General features: G+C 36.4%; 1 protein-coding gene across 1 annotated transcript; it reads left to right on the top strand.

Moving 5' to 3' along the window:
• Positions 1-580: 580 nt before the first annotated feature.
• LOC145772143 (uncharacterized) lies at positions 581-19,309 on the top strand. The gene is made up of 14 exons (XM_082583984.1): positions 581-716; positions 1,787-1,848; positions 2,637-2,739; positions 2,878-3,360; positions 3,635-3,786; positions 4,131-4,220; positions 8,455-8,565; positions 11,445-11,492; positions 12,290-12,391; positions 12,728-12,739; positions 14,351-14,437; positions 15,255-15,260; positions 15,566-15,635; positions 15,931-19,309. Exons 1-14 carry the CDS (start codon positions 596-598, stop codon positions 16,461-16,463), a joined length of 1,980 nt encoding a protein of 659 aa, XP_082440110.1. The 5' UTR covers positions 581-595; the 3' UTR covers positions 16,464-19,309.
• The last annotated feature ends 2,270 nt before the right edge of the window (positions 19,310-21,579 follow it).

Genomic DNA, 21,579 nt, shown 5'->3' on the forward strand with positions numbered 1-21,579 from the left:
CAGCTACCCACTACAATCTTGCATTGCACTCGTAATGACCATGTGCAATGTGCATAGTCATGGACACAAAATCGCAAGATGATCACCATGATAGCTTCACTTTAACATTAAAAATAGGTTAAAATGGCATAGTCTTGTCAGATAAGTAATTCTATTCTAATTTCAACTTTAAATCTGAAGATATTAACTTGTAATTTTATGCATTTCAAACCATTATACCAAGTTGATAAGCTAGCTAGTCTATTTAAAACAATTTTGCCACTTTTTTAAGTGTTACGTTTTGCAAAACAAGAGAATGTTCAGCCCACGCCCCACAGTTACATTAGAGCCTAGATTTGAAGGTGAAATACCCAAACTGCATCATAAAACATGGTTTTCAGCTATTTGGCAGTCATTACTCAATACTCAACTTGAAACATATTTGTTTTATTGAAATGTGAAAACGCACATGTGCAATAAGAATGTCATAGGTTAAGCGTCAAATTCATTCATGGAATAGCTTTTTGTACAATGCTATAAATATAACCAAACTTTCATTTACTATACATATACAAGCAATTATATATTTTTTTGTAGAATAGCCAGGGGCTTTGCTATGGCAAAGGAAATTAGTGTCGAAAATGTGTGCCAGTTTATAACAGATCATGGTGGTAAAATAAAAAACACCATTCTTGTGTCAAACTTCAAAAAAGTTTTAAATGATCCTGCAACAAAAGGTATGTAAAAGTATAGCTTATTCCACTTTCATTACTTTTAATAACCAAAATAATAAAAACGATTGTTAATAATAACCAAATTGATTGGATAATTGATCCATTTGTTGGAAAAGATCTGCCTCAACTTTCCATCCATGTCGCAGAGCAGTTTATGGACATAACGACAGAAGTAGCAAACCGTATTTCTTTTGCGTCCTTCAAAGACAAATACCCCAAAGATTCTGCAAACATCCACTTTTGGGCTTCCATGTACAAAATGTATCTCACAGTTTCACAATTAGGGATTCAAAACCAGATTCCATTTGCAACAACTTGGCTTTGTGAGATTGGATTTAGCGCCATGTGTGTATTGAAAACTGAACAGCGAAGATTTAGTGCCATGTGTGTATTGAAAACTGAACAGCGAAACCGACTGGAAGAGCCGACATGCAGCTATGCCTAAGCAAAATAACGCCTCGATTACAAAAACTCACTGACAGCAAGCGAGCACAGCTATCTCATTAGTGATTTGATAAACATATTATTTTCGGAAAAAATTACTGCTTTTGTAGTGCTGTTTGTTTGCAGCACAATCTTGTATGGATTTTAAAATATTACAGCAATTTGCTTGGGTTGCAAGATTTTACCAAACTCTTTTTTTTTTTAAATCGGTCGCCTTAAAAACGAGTTGGGAACCACTGCTATAAGGTATCTACAAAGTCGATTGTCTATTGGATTTCTTAACTCCAGTTAGAACACAAAGCATTTGATTTTCAGTGCAAGTGTCAAATGTCCAGGCTTTAAACTAGACCTTTTTTAGGCTAAAAAGTATTATGCAAATATGCTGCTTTATTTTAAAAGTGCAAGCTCAGCAACATTGTTTTGGGCAGTGAAACAATCTGAGTTAATGAATACAAATCTTTTTTTTCCGAATTCACTAGTTAAGAGATTTTTATTACAATATTCCGGTTTGGAAAAAAACGATTGTGTTCTTCTTGTTGTAGATTGAAGCCCTGTTAAAAAGCAAAGTTTTTGGACCTGTCTAATTGGTTACTATATTATATCTGTTGTTTACTGTATTTTTGTTTCAGATGAGGCTCGTCAAAAGTTCAAGGAATGTGTCAACATTGTCGCAGTTGTAAAGACTGAAAATGTAAGCATTATTAAAATCTTTGGCTACCTGATGGATAACTACGAATGATGTGTTTTATTTGTGTTGCTCCGTGCTATTTAAAGTTTTAGTAGTTAGAAATTCATTATGTTCATACACAAATATTTAGATTCCTGATGAGGGCTATGGAAAGCCAAAAACCTTTTCTTTTTTATAACTTACTTTAAAATTTTACTTTGTTTATGAACAGTTCATGTTGCTTTGTAGACTCCAATTTTTTTTATATGTTACATATATACTGTAGAAATAATTTCAAAAAATATTTTTTAATTTAAAAAAAAGTTTATCTTATCGACAAGATCGATGGGTCATTACTTCAAAACATCCACATTTATAATAAAAAATATAACTGCACATTGCATAAATAAAATCCTTTGACAATCACTTGCAAAATAATAGCAATAATCAACACTTAGATAGCCTGTCAAATAATTGTAATTGTTAAGATTTTACTTAACAATTACAGACATGTGTTTATAGGTGAAGAATTAATTTTTTTTGCATTATTTCTTTCTACCTGCTTAAACCGTTCTAGTGTTCTGTCTTGTAACTTTGTTACTTAACTCGTTACATCTGTTTAGTGTTTAAAAAACGAATTGACTGATTGGATTTATAAAACAGATCTCAGTCAGAGATTTTGTATTAGTTGGGGGGTTGAACCTCGTTATTTTAGTTCTGTAACCCATACCGTTATACAGCGCAACGCCACACTGTCTCATTCGGTTAAAGAATTTTGTTATTATTTCATTCTCACATCAACTGTTTTGCAGGGTGAAAAATATGTTCAGTTAAAAAAGAAGTATCGTAACCTATCTACCCATTCTGGTTCATCGGTTGCTGATGGAAGTTTAAATGTTTCAAATGTTTCCCAAGGTAATAGTTGTTATTTCTGGTCATTTTATTTAGTAAACAATCAGTTTGATTTGATTTTGGTGTTGTTTTGAGCATATGACTTCACGTGAATGCTGAACTTTGAACAGAACTTCTACTCACTCTTTATCTGCTACTCAGATTCCAGCAGTGGACACGACACGAGTTTTAATCCTGCTACTGATGTGCCATACGCAGACGGTGGAAAGCATGAGAAATCAAAGCATTCCAGATCACCCAGTCAAGAAAAACTAAAGCATCAATCAAGTCCTCGCCATCAGTCTTCACATCAGGAAGAAAAGTCTCCCAAGGAACCCCTAGAACATCGATCCCCTTCGAAAAGTCACAGAAAGTCAGAATCAAACCATGCAGAAGACCATGCTCAAAAAGCGGCTCTTTCTGCCCAAGACACCACGAAAGAAAAACAGGATCATAGAGAAAAGGAGAAATCTTCTAAGGAAGTTTCAGAACACAGATCTCCCTCAAAAAGCCACAGTAACTATCCCAGGAGGTCGGAATCGGGTCAAGAAGGACAAGACAAAGAAGCGGTTCCTTCTGTGCAAGACACTACGAAAAAGCAGCAAGAACAGGCAGAAAAAGAAAATTTATCTAAACCAAAAAAAGGTGAAAACAAGTCCATACATGTTACCATGCACGTTTCTAAAAGTCATATTTTCTGACTAAACAAAAAACACAACAAAATCGATACATCTGTTTATGGTGCAAGGTAGGCACTTTAGTTGTTAAGCCGTTGCGTATTGTCCTATGGCATACTTATTTTAGTTCAACCATGTAAAAGTGAAAGCCAACACATTGGCAGATGAGAAAGGGCGGTTGAAGATATTTATCAGGTGCTATGGGCCGCTATATGTATTTAATTTGTTTCATACTTTTTTAGAAGAAAGTTCCCTTAACATCAAGGCAGCTTCCACACCAGCATCAAAATCTGGACCCGATGCAAACTTTGCTGTTCCGGCATCTGTACCTATGCGGAAGAAAAAAGACAGGAAGGAAAACGTTCCTCCTTCTCCCAAGCCTGATCATATTCCGGTGCGTTGAAATATCATATCGTATGTCTTTTTGTCGTCCTTTTCATCGCTGCTTCATTTGCAGGCACACTATCCACACAAATGATTAGTTTTGCATTCATTTTGGTTCACTTCAGAAAACATATTTTGTATTTTATACTACAGTACAATAGAACTGTGATATTTCGCCTATTTTTTGCAAACTAAAACAAAATTAAAAAGCTGAAAGTGAGATGTTGTAGTTCAGTTAACCTTTTCTGAACTATAAACTTAAACCTGATGAAAATGTAGCAATGTTCGGGCATTTACACAACCCCACTAGTTGATAAGAAGTTACAACTAAATACCTGTGCTACTTTTTTTCAGCGAGTTGCGTCTGTAGATCGATTGAAGTCTAACTTACTGAACTCATCCGATCAAAGACCACCACGTTCCCGCCCAATAAGTGTTGCTCAGGTATGTTCAGCAACCATTGACACAAGTAAAAATCATTCCATCGAGTTAAAGTTAATTAATTCTATAGTAGATCCAAGAGTAGAGCCTGTGGTTTTTATTTCTAGTTCAACTGACATTTTTGCTTCAATTTCGATTTGTCCAGATTTTCTCGAATATTCTCGAGAATTTTTTTTTCAACGGTTGATCTGTATACACCACGCCCGTCCTCACTGAGGCTAGCCTGTATTTTACTGCAGCGTAACTGCATCGTTTTCATCGAGAAAAAAACTTTACATTGCTGAACCAAATGATACGCATTGGTTTCTGAGCACACTTCGTTTACATGGCCGACCGCTCTGTGTGAGCTTCCACATCGCTGTTGGTCACTCAATTCACCCTGGAATTGATGGGCCAGTTTTGCCACACATCCGTGACGTGGTTTGCTTTCTAAGTATGTATACAGCCATTTTATCAATCCTCTCAATATTCACAGTACTGTTATGTACTATATATAACACCATCACCACCAATATCTTCAGCAAAGATAAATATTTTGTGCTACCGAGAACGTCGGTCGTTACAACACTTAACGTAGGTCTACCTCTGCTTGGTTTGGTGGAATAAAATAAGAACCAGACTTCAACTTTGCTTTAAGAAGACTCCTGTGCATTATGCCGCATATCCAGTCTAGGCTCTGCACATCTTACGAACATTGCAATTATATTTTTACTCGAAATAAATTTGTTGCAATTTTGCGACTTTGTAATACTAATAATTAACTTTTCTGGTTGCGCTGCCTTGTGCCCATCTTCATTCTTCCGATGCACGCTCAATTCTATTTATAACCTGCTTAATCATTTAATTACGATGGCTATATATTTAACGTTATTCAGAAGTTGGTCATAGAATAAGGTCAAAATTCAGATCTCAGTTTGCATCGCAAGTTAACAACGAGACTGATGTGCAATCAGCTGTTCAATGTGTTAACTCCATCAACTTAAGTTCATTGCCATTCCTTGTCGTTTGTTTCACGAGATGACCATTGACGGAAGCTACCAAGCTATTCGGTTACGAAGGTTGCCTCAGAGGGTAGTAGCAAAAGACACTAGGTTCCGCATTGGTGCCAATGCGGTTATGATTTGTGATATTACATTACCAATGAATCATTCTAATATTTAGTTATATCACACAGGTGCCGTGCATAACGCTGCAGTCTTAAACAGCAACATTTTGTCCATTTAGACATGTTTTAATACAGTTTAGCCTTGCAGCAATTATTAATTCAATAGATGAAAAAGCATTGTTTAGTTTCAAGAGCTAAGCTGTTAAGTTTTTACTTTGCGTAGCGGCTTACCTCTTGCACTGCGTGTGCAGGTTTTGCGATTAATTGTATCAAGCGAACAAAAGTTTAGTATAATTTCAAGAAAACCTTGTTAAGTTAAGTGAACAAACTTTTCCTCCAGTTCAAGAGTCGTCAGAAGTTTAGTGCAGCCAATTTTACATGGTTTCAGTTGAAACCCAGACGTCAAAATCTGTCATTTTTACATTAGAAGTAATTTTTACGTAGAAATAATTTATTGGCAAGTGTAACCTATATGCCGTTTCAAGCAGTAGTTCTGAATTTGGCAGCAACGTTGCTTGGATGCTTGAACACGTCATGGAAGCTTTTGCTTACTTACGTAATTAAGTTTCGCTTTGGATTTTTTTTTTTTTTTTTTTGCTGTGATTAACAGTTGCAACAAATCGTTTTGAGCTTTTAAACATTTCACACAATCAGGGTGAAACAGGATGATAAGGTTTTTATGTAAATTGTAATTATATTTGATATGTTTAGGGATATCTATGTTATGTCATATCAAATATAATTACAATTCACATAAAAACCTTAACATCCTGTTCACCCTGATTGTGTGAAATGTTTAAAAGCTCAAAACGATTTGTTGCAACTGTTAATCACAGCAAAAAAAAAATCCAAAGCAAAACTTAAGGGTCTGCTACTATTCGGTGAGTCCGATTCGGTGAGTTCCTAACTTCTAACTCCTAAACCTAAAACGGCAATGATAATTAGGCTACGGTACCCGATAATTTAAAAAAAAAATTGAAAAAACCCCCCGTTAAGGGATCGAACTCACCGAAATGGGCCATTCCGGTCATTCCTATCCTTAGTTCAAGTATTTTCGTTTGAGCAACATGTGATTTTACCTGTACACAGGTACTTCATCAAAAAAGACAACCCGCTTCGTCGGACCACATCGCTGCCAAGCGAAATTGGTCCGATTAAGCGGGTTGTCCATCAAACGAAGAAAATTGTACATCACCTTGATTCGGGTCACTAAAACCGTCTGATTTAGTCTGACTCGATTTCATGTCTATGTTAGTTCGTAAGTGCCGTATTCCAAATTGCCCTGAAAATAAAAACAGCGGTTGTTTCTAGGCCAGTTTAGAATAAAAAGAAATAAAGAATTGCCAAATATGCCGATAGCTGTATCAAAAATTATCTAACTTTTTATATGTTTTTTTTTGTCTTATAAAAGTAATTTTAGTGTAAACTTTATACGCAAAGCCTGCGTGCAGGTGTAATTATAGTAGAAACACACCATTGGCCAATTGACTGCTGCACAGTGTGGTTTCGTGCTAATACAGCATGAAGTTTGCTTAGCCCCATTCAGATTATTGTATTTCTTTTTTGTCTAATTTTCGTACTCTCAACGCAAAACTAACGTCATTTATTGAACTATTGAGGTTGTACAAATGAGCAATGAAGCAAGAAATTTTTATTTAGAGGACAAGTGATTTTCAATATTGATCTCTAGAACAGTCGCTTCAAGGTTGGTGTTGCATGCCACTGGCAAGGTGTATTGGTTAGAAATTCCGAGAAAGCAGTGACTTGTGTACAAGTATATTCCTTTCTGGTGCTTGTGGAAATTAAAGTGGTAAATGGGTTGACCTTGTAGACAAGAAAACGACAATTCAGTTTAGACAAAGCTTTTTATAATAGCAGCAAAGTTTTATTGTAGTTCAGGCCAAAGCACATACTACTTTTTACAGTTGAGTGATTTGTGCAAAGCTTTTGTGCAAAAAGACCCGGTATCAAGTAATTATTGCGATTGGGAGTTTAGTGACATCACAAATCAGCTAATTTGCGAACATGTGCTCAAAAGATGCGCGTATTTGCGTAACGTAACAGCGTCAACGTAACGTAAGTATAGCGGATTGTTAACCCTGATCAAAACCTCTTTCACAGGATTTGATCAGCAAAACCTTATGTTCTTGCTCCATATGGTTCATTTCACATGAGCATATAGCCAGCATTGTTAGACAGCAAAGGCAAGGGATTTTATTATCTTAAATTACAAGTGAATTAGTTGTAAATAATTTTTAGGCCACTATATTGTCATTGTGGATAAAAAGGCTCGTACATAGATGCATCATTAAGTTGAGACAAAATAGTTAAGAGCTTAAATGAAAGAATATGTCGATTTTATGCAAAAAAAGAGTCCTTTTGTGTTGCAGTTCTGTAGTCCTATTGTTTCCCGATTCACTTTTGAAGAAGTTTTAGGTTTTACTGTTACACTTGTGCAGATATTGCGAAGGCTGTTTAGATAACATATGAATTCTTGTACGTGGTAGAAACTTGTAAAGGCTCTAAGGCGGTGTCTCTATGCCTGCTCTGCACCTGGCAAAGGTTTTCGACTGTAAAAAAATCAAAAAGCACTGAAAATTTTACGCCCTGTCGATATGCGCGCTAATTGATTAACTCATTTTTAGTGTTTAAATCTAGCCTGCTAAAAATTATGTTGCAAGGGTAAAATAAATCTGCTAGAGGCGTAAGAATTATCAAATAGGCTTATATTTTACCTAAATCTGATGGATAGTCTACAAGAGTACCAACATGATGATGGCTATAAAAATGACAGCCACTGTAGAAAGTACGATGACAGATGGAACCATTATTTTGAAAGCCGCCCTCGGCGCAGTGCTAGCCTTATAAGGAAGGTTGGTACCAGTGCCCAATCCACATCAATTGCTCTAGATTACTTTTTTGTCAAACAGCATGTTTGTCAAATATATTGTTCCCTTATGGCGTTTTAATGTACCTTTGTGGGGTTTATGTAAGAGGAACATCTTACGTGTGTTTTTCTTATTGTTTCAAAGACAAGCTATTGATAAGTAGTCAACTACATACTCTATGTACAATACAAATATATCTGATTTTTATCCTGACATACATATCACCATTCATCATATCTTCCAGGGGAGTTATGTCGGATCGGTGGAAAGAGCACGTCAAAACTTCCTCAATAAACAGAAACCCAATGACGACTCTACTTCCCTTGCATTGTCCGAGCGCTCGTTGGACAGCAAGGTAAGACAATGAAGACTAGCTATGTTTTGCTCAAGCAACCCCCCTCCCCTTCTTTGCTTTTTGTTGCACGACGTATCGGTTTCAGAGTTCACAGTTGCTTCTGTTTAAGAATAATGATTTTCTGTTCCGCTTGATTGAACCTCGTCGCTTTAATTGCTTATTGAACCATAACGTGTTCAGCCAATAAATAACACTGGTCTACAAATTTCAACTTTTTTTTTCAGGTTTGGGTTTTGACAACTGATTTTGGCTAACTTTGGGGTGCTGAATCTGAAAATGAACTCAGATTTTCTCTATCACATCAAGTTTTCTTTCTATCGTTGCCATTATTAATGAAATTGACCAATTTTTACCCTTTTTAGTGCAGTAAAATGTCAAATAAAATTATTTTCTGACAGCTATAAACTTTCAAACATAGAGATATTTTTACACTAAATTCTTAAATTAGTTCAGATTTCCTTTAAAATAAAAAAAATTCCTGTTATGATAATAATCGTAATAGGACATAGTGGAGATTGGTAGCGTTGAGTTTTTCCATGCTGGCTTGAACTTCCTGTCTTGGCTTCTCAGGCGTTATCTGTGGGTCAGCTGCTATCTCTGTGCAGCAGGGTTACCAGATGTAAATTTGGCAAGGAGCCAACTGCACGTTCAAAAAGGGCCAAAAAACAGCCAACTTTTTAAACAAGGGGCCCAATTTCGTTTATTGCAACAATATAGAAGGGCTTCTTCTAGAAATGGGATTACCACAGTATGATGCAGACGAATGGAGACTTTTCATTGATAGCTCCAAACGAAGTTTGAAGTGTGTTCTACTTCACAATGGTAACGTGTACGGTTCTATTCCGATAGGACATTTGGTGACAATGAAAGAAGAGTATCAGGACATCAAAACCTTTCTTGAAAAGTTAAAGTACCATGAGCATGGTTGGCTCATCTGTGTAGATTTAAAAATGGTGAACTTTTTGCTGGGGCAACAAAGTGGCTACACCAAATACCCATGTTTCCTATGCTACTGGGACAGCAGGGCCAAGGATCAGCACTGGAACAAAGAAGAGTGGCCTCCAAGGCTCACCTTGACACCTGGAAACAAAAATATCATACGTGATCAGTTAGTTGATATCAAAAAGATCCTCTTGCCTCCTCTTCACATCAAATTTGGTCTCATGAAACAATATGTAAAAGCTTTGGATCATGAAGTTTTAAGTATATATGTTATGCTTTTCCTGGTCTCAGTGAAGAGAAAAAAAGAGCTGGGATTTTCAATGGACCACAAATCAGGCAATTGTTAAAGGATGAAAATTTAGTAAATTCAATGTTGCCATTTGAGGCTAGAGCTTGGAATGCTTTCGGTGCTGTTGTGAGAAATTTTTTGGGAAACAAAAAAGCAGAAAATTATAAAGATCTTTTAAGGGAGCTACTGCTTAGTTTTGAAGATTTGGGATGCAGGATGAGCATCAAAGTTCACTATTTGAAAAGCCATGCGGATGAGTTTCCAGAAAACCTTGAGAAAGTTAGTGAAGAACAGGGTGAACGTTTCCACCAGGATATTAAAATTATGCAGGAACGTTATCAAGGTCGGTGGGATTGTCATGATGGCCGACTATTGTTGTAGTTTTAAAAGAGAAATTCCAGATGCTGCTCATAAAAGAAAGTCCCTCAAAAGAGCCTTTTTAAGCTTATAAGTAAAGAGTTCATATTTATGAAAGCTCTTTTTTTGACTGTTTCTGAACTCGCCCTGCCCAAGTCCCTTTGAGCCAATCTTTATTTTGGCACTTAGCTATTTCTGTGTGTGTCTTCAGAATTTCTGCACTCCATTGGAATGTCTATGTGCATATTGTGTGAACTGTAGGCTATAATTCAGAAAATACCTTGTCACTGTCCTATCGACATGTTCGTCAGCATAATGTAGCGTTTGATGTTATTATGGTTGCTCTTTTGCATGCCTATTTTTTATTCCAAGGCATGAAATTTAAGACAACGCAAATTTGTGTGAATATAATATAGAATGCTTGTTTGTTAATTAAAGCTAGATTATTGCAAGTAAAACAGTGTTTATTGCATCAGAATTCCTTGTTTTGACAACAGGGGGGGGGGCAAAAATTGATTTTTTTCAAAAATTAGGGATATTTCATATCTCAAAAACGTGATGTGATAGAGAAAATCTGAGTTCATTTTCGGATTCAGCGCCCCAAAATTAGCTAAAATGGGTTGTCAAAACCCAAACCTGAAATTTTGTGTAGACCAGTGTAATCTAAATATACCACATCACTGAACTACAGAAAGGGTTATGTAATTGTAATGTATGTGTTTAGCCTAAAAGTGGGCTGCATAATATTTTAAATATATTCCATGTCGTATTTGGCAGTTGAAAACAAAACCTTTGAAGTCAATACTTGGATTTATTTTATTTTTTCTATTGCCTTTCTCCCCCTATCAACGTTTAGCGACGTTAAAACGATGTAAAAGCGGCAATAATAATTAGGCTACGGTACCCGATAATTTTCAAAAAAAAAATTCAAAAAATCACCGAATAGCGAACTCTCCGAAAAAGGCTCTCACCGAATAGGGAACTCACCGAATAGCAGCAGATCCCATTAAAACAGTCCTTTCAACTGATTTATCTTCTGCAAACGTTGCAACAATGCAAAAGGGATAATTTTCTGGCTTGGCCTTGATGTAATATCGAACCGAGCATCCAAGGTTTCTATCTCACGACTACGAAGCGCTTTTCACCGAATAAACCTTGTGAACGAAACCATTAAAAACACATATTTTCCCACTGGATTAATTGCAATAGCCGCAAACGTTGAATCTAATGTTGTCAAAGTGTTAGTTTATTATTAAATTGACCTTTCCTGTATGGTTGTTTTCTTTGCCAGGGCGATGAACAGGATGATGAGTACGATCGTAACCTTCCCAGTGTTGCGGTGAGTTCAATAACATTTAACGTCTTTTTTGCGTTATTTCAATGAGCAGAAATTGTGGAATTATTTCCAAAATGTGTATTTAGCACGTTTTTGTTTTTTCATGGACAAATATTTTCATTTAATTATTTTGGTTTTGTTTTGCGATTATATTTGCATTTTACGTCGATGTGACATCAGCGCATATCACAAAGACGTGATTGATGAATTATTGTGCTCTTAGAAAATTGTGAAAAATTGCCTTTTTTACAAGTGAGCTCTCATCACAGTCGATTGCGTCCATTGCTTGCCCATTCATTCAGTGAACTGATGAACAACGCGAGCTGTCTGTTTGTGCATCAAAAACACAATAAGCTAGCGCCAGTGCTCCACAAGCAATTTTCATTTGATCGATGAGCGCAGTCTGATTGCTAAGCGGTTCTGAAGAGAAGTACTCAAATTATTATCGGATTTCAATTGTAGTTGGTCTTGGTACAGCCGCAAGTTCTTTAGAAGAAGTTTTTATTAGGCGTCGTCTAGTATTGCCACTAGCAGTCACCAGCTTATTTCACTGCAATTGCTGAGTTTGTGAGGACGACGTTCACCTTTTAGTCGTCAAAAGTTACTCTCACCTTGTAGAAACGTATTTACATTGGTATTGCAGCAAGGCTCTTAGAAATATAGTAACTACTAGCTATTGTATCCAATGGCACTCCAACCCCAGGTAAATCAAAGCAGCTTTAAAAGTTCTCACGCAAAGATTGTATTCAGTTTTTATCTTCTACAATAGATAGTTAAAATGTTATGACATCACTCTGCAGTTGGACATGAACGAAAAAGAGTGGATCATCCGTTCTGCTCAGGGAAACTTGGTCGAAATGCGAAAGCTTCTCAATAACGATTCGACTCTGGCAGACAAAAGGGTAAGTTATGATGTCACGAGCATGCTTCCGTTCAGGCGAGTGAAGCTTTCTAGTTTCATTCTTATTTTTAATGGATGATACTTATGATGATGAATGATACTTAATCATTGTCAAATGTTCTGTGGTAAAAACTTGCAAATTATTTCTAATTTTGTAAGTCGATCGTTGCAGTGTTAACGGAAACAACTTTTTGCATGAAACTTAGAAGTAAAGTTAGATTTGCGAATTGAGACTGTGGATTTTTTAATTAAAAACAGTTGTGTGCAGTGACGTTTAAAACTAACTTATTCTCACATTTGTAAACCAACCTCATATATGTTTTCTTTTTATTGACAGGACTTCATTATGGTAAGTCATAATCAATCACCGAGATGTGAGTAATTACGTGATTATGTGAGCAACCTTAAAAGCTGTTGATAAAACCATTGCAGTATTCTCACATAGAAAATTTACTGTGCTTTAACAACCGAAAAGAAGTCATCGCGTCATCAGCAATAGCAAGGATAATAAACCGGATTCTTCGACTGGACATACCAATTTAAAGCTACAGTTTCATGAGATTTTAAATTTATTGGTGCGATTAGCTTAAGTAGTCGTAAGAATAGCTGGTATCTTTAGATTTCATGTGATGATTGTTCAAGCAAAATTGTTCAATAATTGTTATGGTGGAAAAAATGTGTCGTGCTTAGATCCATTCGCTGTTACGGTAAATTATTTATTTTCAAGCCTTGCTGTCAACTGAACTCAAAGTACTTTTTCACCTGCTGTTGCTGGAAATCAATGCCGTTTTTTAAAGTTTAAGCAGCTCAATCAAAAGTCTAAAATCTTGTGAGAGTAAATGCCAAGACAACACTTTTCTTACTGTGTCGACGATACATCCGTTTTAAACTTGTGTGTTGTGAGTTTAATTTTTTATTGCAAATTTATTTTGTTTTTCATGCGATTACTTTTGTGTTGGATCTTCTTCGATTCAGGGTGTAAGTACATTTCGTATGCACTATAATACTATGTATAAATATAATATCTTACTATCCTTATCCTTTAATTGTAAACTCGCATTGGAGTAAAACGTAAAGTTTGTTGACAATATGATTTTGTAGACTTGTGTGGCTTTATAAGGTTGTTAATTTATTTTCTTATGAAGTTTTCCTTGTTTTTTTGTTTTTTTTAAATCAGTTTATCTCCATATGCAGTGTACGAGCCAGAAAAACTTAATTTTAAAAGCCATTTATTAGAAACATGGAGGACGGTATTCTTGACCTCAATTAACCTATCAGAAGCAGCCAGCCCCTACTACAGGGTGAACAAAAAGTTTTTGCATTAATTCAACGTCTGACGTTAAATCAATGTAAAAATGACGAATTTTGCTGTTTAGGCTCTCATTCCAGCCCGGAAATGACGTCATTTGTTTCTATGTGCCGACGTTGAAGCAGCGTAGTATAAAAATGACATAATTTGTGAGTTGGGATAACAAACAAGAACTTAACATACTGAATTTATCTGCCTAGTGGGCGTAACTGCGCGTAATGTTATATACAGCAACATGCTAATTCTTCTTTTTTTTTTCATATTCTACTTTCAATGATGGATCAACTGCAGTATGTAAGTATCTTTAGTTAACTTGCATTGAAATAGTCCATGGATGGTTATCACCTTTAGCGGCATTAATGTTTTGATTGGCGAAACTAGAATCACAAGATCAAAGTATGTTATGAAATCGAAACTTTTTCAACATCTTGTATCCTGGAAATCTATCATCGCATACTCGGAATCTTCCTTTTCCCACTTCATTTATTAGCAGGAGACCTTTAAAATGGTATCTCAATAAGCTGTTAATTGTTCAAATACTAGTCTTAAAATATTCGGCGTTATCTTTGCCGTCGTGTAAATTGGACCACGAAAGGCTTCATCACATACTTTTATGAATTTAAAACATCAATACCTGTTTGCTATTTTCAGAGTGCGTTGCACTGGGCAGCAAAGAAGGGCAACACTGACATGGTCAACATGCTGATAGACCAGAAAGTTAACATCAACTGTAGATCGGTGAGTTGCTGGTGTTTACTTGTCAATACACTATATCAGCACGAGTGTTATTTTAGCAGACTCTGGATTAACACTGTACTTTGGTAACAACAGAGTCAATTTATTGTGAAGTTATCAATATTCCCAGAGAGCACATCAACCATTTTTTTTGCATTGAATCAAAAATAGTTGATTTACTGTCTGGGTTATTTCGACAATATGTATCTTTTCAAACATGTTTCCAAGACCATGCGTCCAATTCGAAATATAAAAGCGCTTTTTTGTTAGGCAAATTTGCTTTGATTTGCACCTTATACTAATGTATTGGACCAGGGCTGTGGAGTCGGAAGGAATTGGCGTGTCCGGAGTCGGTGTCGTCAAAAAAGGCAAACTCCGGCTTAAAACAAAACGAAAAACAATAAAAAAAAATGCAATCTTTTTTCGAAATACTATTTCTTGTTCTCCGTATTGAACTCTACAATTTACCAGAAAATAAAAGTGTCTATTCTTGTTAGTTTTTATGAAAGTCGCCGTTTCAATTTCAATCACAACTTAAAGTGAAATTAAATTGAAAAAATTCAAAAGGGCAAAAACTAAAAAAAAAATCAGGCATCACTGTAGTCGGAGTCGTACATTTTTCGCCGTACTCCACAGCCTTGTATTTGACTCTACTGTAGATCAGTTAAAAGTTTTGACATTTGTGTCATTGCTAAAGGGAAACCTTGTTGGTCTCCTGATGGTTATTTTTGTTGTAAGTAAATGGTTTATAGTACATTTAAATGTTTATAAAATTTAATGCGTCTTTTTCTTTTCATGTAACTGGATATCATGGCAACAGAACGGCGTAAGAAACATTTTTAGTGCTGCTAAACTTTACTCAGAAGCTTTTATCAAAACATAACTTACTTACTTTACTTTTTGCTATCACTTTTCATCCTTAAATAACATTAGAGGAACCAGAACAGGGGTGGAGAGACATCAGCGTCAACTTCATTGCTTACTCTTTTTTGCCTGATTTGGAGAAGTATAGTTGTATTTGTCGCAATGAGCATTGTTAACGAGAATTACTCACACTGCATAAAGTATTAAGTGTGTATAATACAGTACTGTGTGTATTGAGTGCCTATTAATTCACCCTATCTTCCCCAGGGCTACACTCCCCTGCATATTGCAGCTATGCACGGACACGAGGAGATCATCACCTTGTTGCTAGACGCCGGTGAGTGATGGTTTTGTTTTTGCTGAGGCTTATTGTTGTGGTCCAATAATTGAATTGTGTAAATGAAAGCAGCTACCATGCTTTGACATTATTTGATGATAGTTTGTTTAACTATTGGCTATGCCACATTTAAGTAAATGTCTGAATACGCACAACATACGCTTTTATATGAAGGCACCTTATCAAATTGTCTTTCTAACGTTTAGAATTCCAGTACTTGCTGCAAAACTTGGGGATAAATTATTTTATCACATGTTGTTTAATAATTTCATCTTGAAATATGAAACTTTTACAGGTTGTGATAGCAATGTACGAGATTACAGCGGTCATCAGCCGATTTACTATCTCAAGTCTGTATCCCTTCCTCTGCAAAGTAAGAGTCGATACGAACCTAATACGCCATCTTGGAAACATCATTACCACGCCGGGACTAAGCATAAGCCAACAGTTAGAACAGAGGTGTATAGGCGGCTTGAGCGTAGCATGCGTGGGAGGCGAATTACTAAAGTACCGTCAGAGTCGCGTCGCTCTATTACGGGGGATGATGAAATTGCTGAAGGGCGACCAAGAGTCAATAGTGCTGGATCAAGCGAGCGTAAAAATTCTGCGGGAAATATAGCCTCAAAAGGCGGTAAAGTATCCCGTGCTGAGTCGATGTTAAAAGGCATAGGGATTCGAAAAAAAGCTTCTTTTCGAAAATCGAAACATAGCGGCAGCATCGCAGAGGAACCGGTAAAAATCGAACATCAGGTCCCCCTTCCTGCCCCCTCAAACAAACCGCCTCCCTCTTCCGGTTTTATGTGGAAGCCGGTCGGACCAAAAGTGTAATGTAGCACGACTGTTAAAATCGCTACTACTAATGTTTAGCTAATGCAAGATGCTTTGGAGTTGACAAGCAACCATTTTGCATGTAGTTTTACCAGCCAACTAATAAACTTTAAACCAACTACAGCTTTAAAAAACACAATGCTTCAAGAGCACTTATATAACCAATTTAAACTTGGTTACGTTATCTTTGATCAGAATATAATTTCATCAAAGCTTAAATTGCTTGTACTAACAATTTATTGCTTTGAACGTGAAAGCGTATCAATTTAAAAAAACTAGTCAACAAGATATTTAAGGTTATAATGGTTGTTAATTACGTACTTATGACGTTTAATCAACGTACAAAATTTTACATTGTATATTGTAACTTAAGCGTTTGTTCCTTGTGCATGTTGCTTGGGAAGCGATGTTCATGTTTTGATTGCCAAAGTGCAAACTTGGCAGTTGTTAATGCACCACACCACGCTGGAATGGTCATGTTTGTATTGGCCTCATTCACCGATGGAATACGAAACAAAACAACTGACAATAACCAGCCTTTTATCGCAAAGAGCTCCAGCACTTCTCACTAAATGTAAAAGAGCATGAACCATAAAAGTTGTTTTCGTTTGATTCATTTTTGATTTGGATTAAAAGTTACACACATTTCACTCACCCAGCCCCCGAATCGAACGTAAATAATAATGTCTGGTTTTCCATATTGATTCCATTCCAAGCGAAAAACACTGGTCATGAATTTTGGAAATCAAAATCAGTTGTGCATTAATTTTATCAACTGGAACTTACACAAATCATTCCTTACAATCCCATTCCCCACACACCTCAACATACATTTCTATGTCTCGGTATTGACAACGCTCTCCAAAACCAGGGTTGATACAAGTTAACATCCAGATTGGCAACTCTGGTTTGATGCTGTGATTTTGACAGTAGGCTACGTAACGAAAGTAATTTCAAACAAAAAAGTAGTATTTCCAAAGGCGGTTTGAGTACACATACTTTTGAATTGAGCGATGATGTGTTATTTTGTTTGTCGCGGTCCGATGCTTACGTTTCTGTTTAAGTTTGTAACAAACACTTTACTGCTGACAATCTTCTTTACCCCAAAGTCACAACACCTGAACTTACATCTTTCCAATCACGTGACCCAAAATCAACCATTCAACGCACTGTTGTCAGCTGCGAATGAAATGACTTGCAAAACTGTTTTGAATTTTATTGACGAATTGCATTCGTTTTGCTTTAGTTTAACAATTTGAATTGCAGTTAATAATGCAACCTTCCAACTCCTGTGCTGATAAAAAAATTACTTTGTTTGTGCAGCCAACAAGCTACGTTATTTTTCATCATTTTTCAGTTTAATTTTTTTTTACAGATGTTGAAAAGTAACAAATGTGTTCACGAATCATTGCATTGCTTTTTGATCATATCATTATTTTTGTTGTGTGCTTTGTGCATGCTTTCAGTTGTTTTCCACTGTCTTGTAATGTGTTATTGATTTCAAAATGTTAAAAGGTTTCGCATTATTGTCTCAAGGGAGTCGTTGGCAATCCTGTTGCCAGATTTTTTTTTCAAAATTTTGCACTTCGTGGCATTCTTTGTGTTGTGCGATTAAGTTAGCAATCTGGATTAATTAATTATGGCAATTTTTACCCTCGGACTGAGAAAGCCTTGAGAGCTTAATCTTGGCAGTTTCGCATATTTGTAGAGGCCTTGAACTGCTGACGCAGTCCCGGTTAGCGAATTTGACAGTGAAGTTTCCGATTGTTGAAGTGTTAAGAAATATTCCATCCACCAGTTTCCGCTGAATGGAGAGCTATCCTTGAAATACGTTGCTCGAGCGCACGCCCCGAGAGTCGAACCAGCACCGCCTGGTTCGACGACCGTTTTATTGTTTGTAAACTCAGGTGCTTAATCAACTGAGCTATCGAGGTGGACTGCAATTTTTTCGCACATAAACTTGCAAGAAAGAAGTTGTATCTTCCAACAGTGTGATTCCGGTCCTGCTTCGAACAGAAACGCATACATGATTGTGGATAACAACAGCCAAACTTAACGTTTTATCATCACGCTAAATATTGTTTGTTTGACTTAGGTGGGTGAACTGCATACCACACTCCAGTATTATTGTATCTATTTGAAAACATTTCTGAAGCACTTGTGTGGTTTATGTACTAAAAAATATTGATTCTGTAAATGCTTCTTGCATCTCACCGCAATATATTTCTTAAAGATCACCCGGCCATAATTTTCTGTGCGAAAGCATGATTTTAACATTCATATATTGTCGTACGACACTTAGCTGACGTCTAAGCGACGGTTATTGATCAAATGAAAAAAGAAACGGGGGACCAATAATCCAATATCGTTTAAGTGCTTTACAGTAGGATAAAGTTGAGCCAAGTTAAATCACGCTCAGTTAAGAGTATTTCCGTCCAATAAGATTCTAACCCGCCGTCTCTGGTTCTTGTTCTATGCACGAATGATAAATTCAGCCTTTTTGCCAGTTTATTGCGGAAGCAGCTTTTATCGTTTCTCTATTATATTTTATTTCACTTCTGTTAGAAGGAGTTTTATGAACATGTAGGCTCCCAGGACACAATTTTATCTTTGCCAATTTGAAGCTCGAAAAGTTTTAGCTCAATTCCAGTTTGGGAACAAGACATTCTACGAATTTAATTGTATTGTCATACATGTTCATTATTTGAGTTCTTGTGTTTTATTTGAACCGTGACATTTACGATTTCACTTCACGGTTTTGTTCAGTGTGCATTTTACTTCATGAATCGAAAGAGCATTGTGTTGTTTCGTCTTGGCTTGCAATACATTGCGTTGTTTGCATGAGATACTGGTGAACAAGCAGAATGGTATGCTGCATGGCTGATTTCACGGCAAGGGTTGGTTGAATCGCAAGCGACAGAGCAAGTAGAGAATGCAATATCGCAAGAGATCTTGTTTTCAAATAGCTTTAGTAGGCTAATATTCTACAGCGAAGCGAACTAACGTACATTGGCAGACAGAACGTAGGCTATAGAATTTAGTGGTTTATAGGTTGTTAAATTGCAACAACTTTGTGTCGCCTACAACTCACATTAGTTTGATTTCCGATGTTCAAATAACATTTGGTTGCTGAAAGCCGTCGCTTTGTAAACTAGCACAATACATATATTGTTTTTAACCAACTAGCTAGCTCAACACTAACCAATGCTCCGTATATTTGGATGAACTTAAGTTTATTTTTCATCGGAAAAGATTTTGAAGTTGGTAAAATATGTCAGTGACCAGCTGCGTTCCAAAAGTTACGGACTAGGCCAGGGGTACCCCTACCAACATTTTTTAAACGCATGCCGCCTATAGTGAGTCTTGATGACCGCTTTAAAAAATTTTCGTTAAAATTCGGTCTAAGCTGATAGTATATTCTAGTGCCCAGACGGATTTGTTCGCTAAACACATAGTTCCATGCACCACTTTAAACGCGTTTTCTACCATTACTAACAGGATTGTGAAATCAGGCAGAAAAAGACCAATCACATTTTTTATGAGCACCTTCAGTGACAATTGCAAACAGTGTGATAGTGCAGTCACATTGGTCTTTCCACCGAGTCTGCGCTGCTACCCAACTAAAATATATCTTCTGCAGGGATTTTGTTTGGAAACGATGGGACCCATATGCAGGCACCCACCAAAGGTGAGTTTGCTATCAATTTTATTCTTCAATATTCCCGTCTGAAATCGCCATAAGTTAGATTACAGAAAGTATCTTGAGTCGTTTCAAAGCACGGGTACTTCATAAAGATAATTTTTCAAATAGTCATAGCCTACTTCCTACAAATAATTGGCTACAATTGTCTGCTTTTGATCGAAATGGGTCTATTATGCAGTCTAACTCCAAAGCAGGCCTAGTTAAACAGTGACCGATAAGACTTTTAAATCCGTCGTTTTAGGTTTCTGTGCACAATTATGGCAACTTACAGTAGGCTGTAGTTTTATCGAAACACAAGGGACGTAGCAAAAAATTCTGCAATAAAAGTTTTAATTGTGAACAGAAACCTAAAATGACAGATTTAAATCTCTCTTCGGTCACTGTATAAGTAATTTGGAGGCATAATAGACTTATTTCGATACAAATTTCAATTGCAGCATAAGCTTTGCTATCACAACTCGTCTCAGGCCAATGCGAGAACGCCAAGATGTAGTCGCCTTTTATTGCACGAAAATAGTCTGCAGTTTATAAATCAGTAATTAGGCTAAGTTGCCCATTAATGATTTGTCTAAGTCTAGACGAACATTCAACGGTGTGAATTTTTATTTGGAACTTCACATTACCGGACGCGCAGCTCCGCTTTTCCAGCAACATTAGAATTTTTTACATCTTGCCACTAGCTTGTTTTCAACAAAACATCTTAAATTAGTTTAAAACCAGCGTCACTCCTTTTTTATAACCCATAAAAGGTTTAGCTTATTTTGTGAATCAGATAACATAACCCATCTGGTGTTGCGGATTAGCCGATAGGAGATGTAGTTTCTCATCCCCATAATCTAAAATCCTTGTTTTTTTCTGCACAACACATTTTGTGTTTTATAGAATTTGTTGCGGGATTGCGTTCAAAAGGAGAAGGAGCTCGTAAATCTCAAAACCGGCTCAGTAGCGCTATCAGTGGTGGTTTTAGTTCTGTTGGACAATTAGTTGCAAAATCGCTTGAAGACCACAACAAATCTTCTAACCCAGACCAAACCTTTACGAGGAGTGGTGTAAGTATTTCATGATAGTTAGGCCACTTATATCTCTATTAGTTTTATGAACATATTGAAATGTTCGCGCACTTTTTAAACCTAAACTATCCAATGCGTTACTGGTCTCACTTCTTTGCAGTATAGCCCATAGTGACATGACTGGGCACACTACATTTGTAGCAAATTGATTTTATTATATGATTACACGGTATTTAGGTATTAAGTTATATGATTACCTGAATAGGGCTGTTTTTTATTTTGATACGTCTAGAACTTTGTCTTTTTTTTATTATTTAAATCTGATAATAGATCATGCCAGCCTTTATAAACATATTTTGATTACGGTATCATTTTTTGGAAACGAGAATGTACCGACATTTGT

Source organism: Aplidium turbinatum, chromosome 6, assembly GCF_918807975.1.
Source record: "Aplidium turbinatum chromosome 6, kaAplTurb1.1, whole genome shotgun sequence".
Taxonomy (NCBI): Eukaryota; Metazoa; Chordata; class Ascidiacea; order Aplousobranchia; family Polyclinidae; genus Aplidium; species Aplidium turbinatum.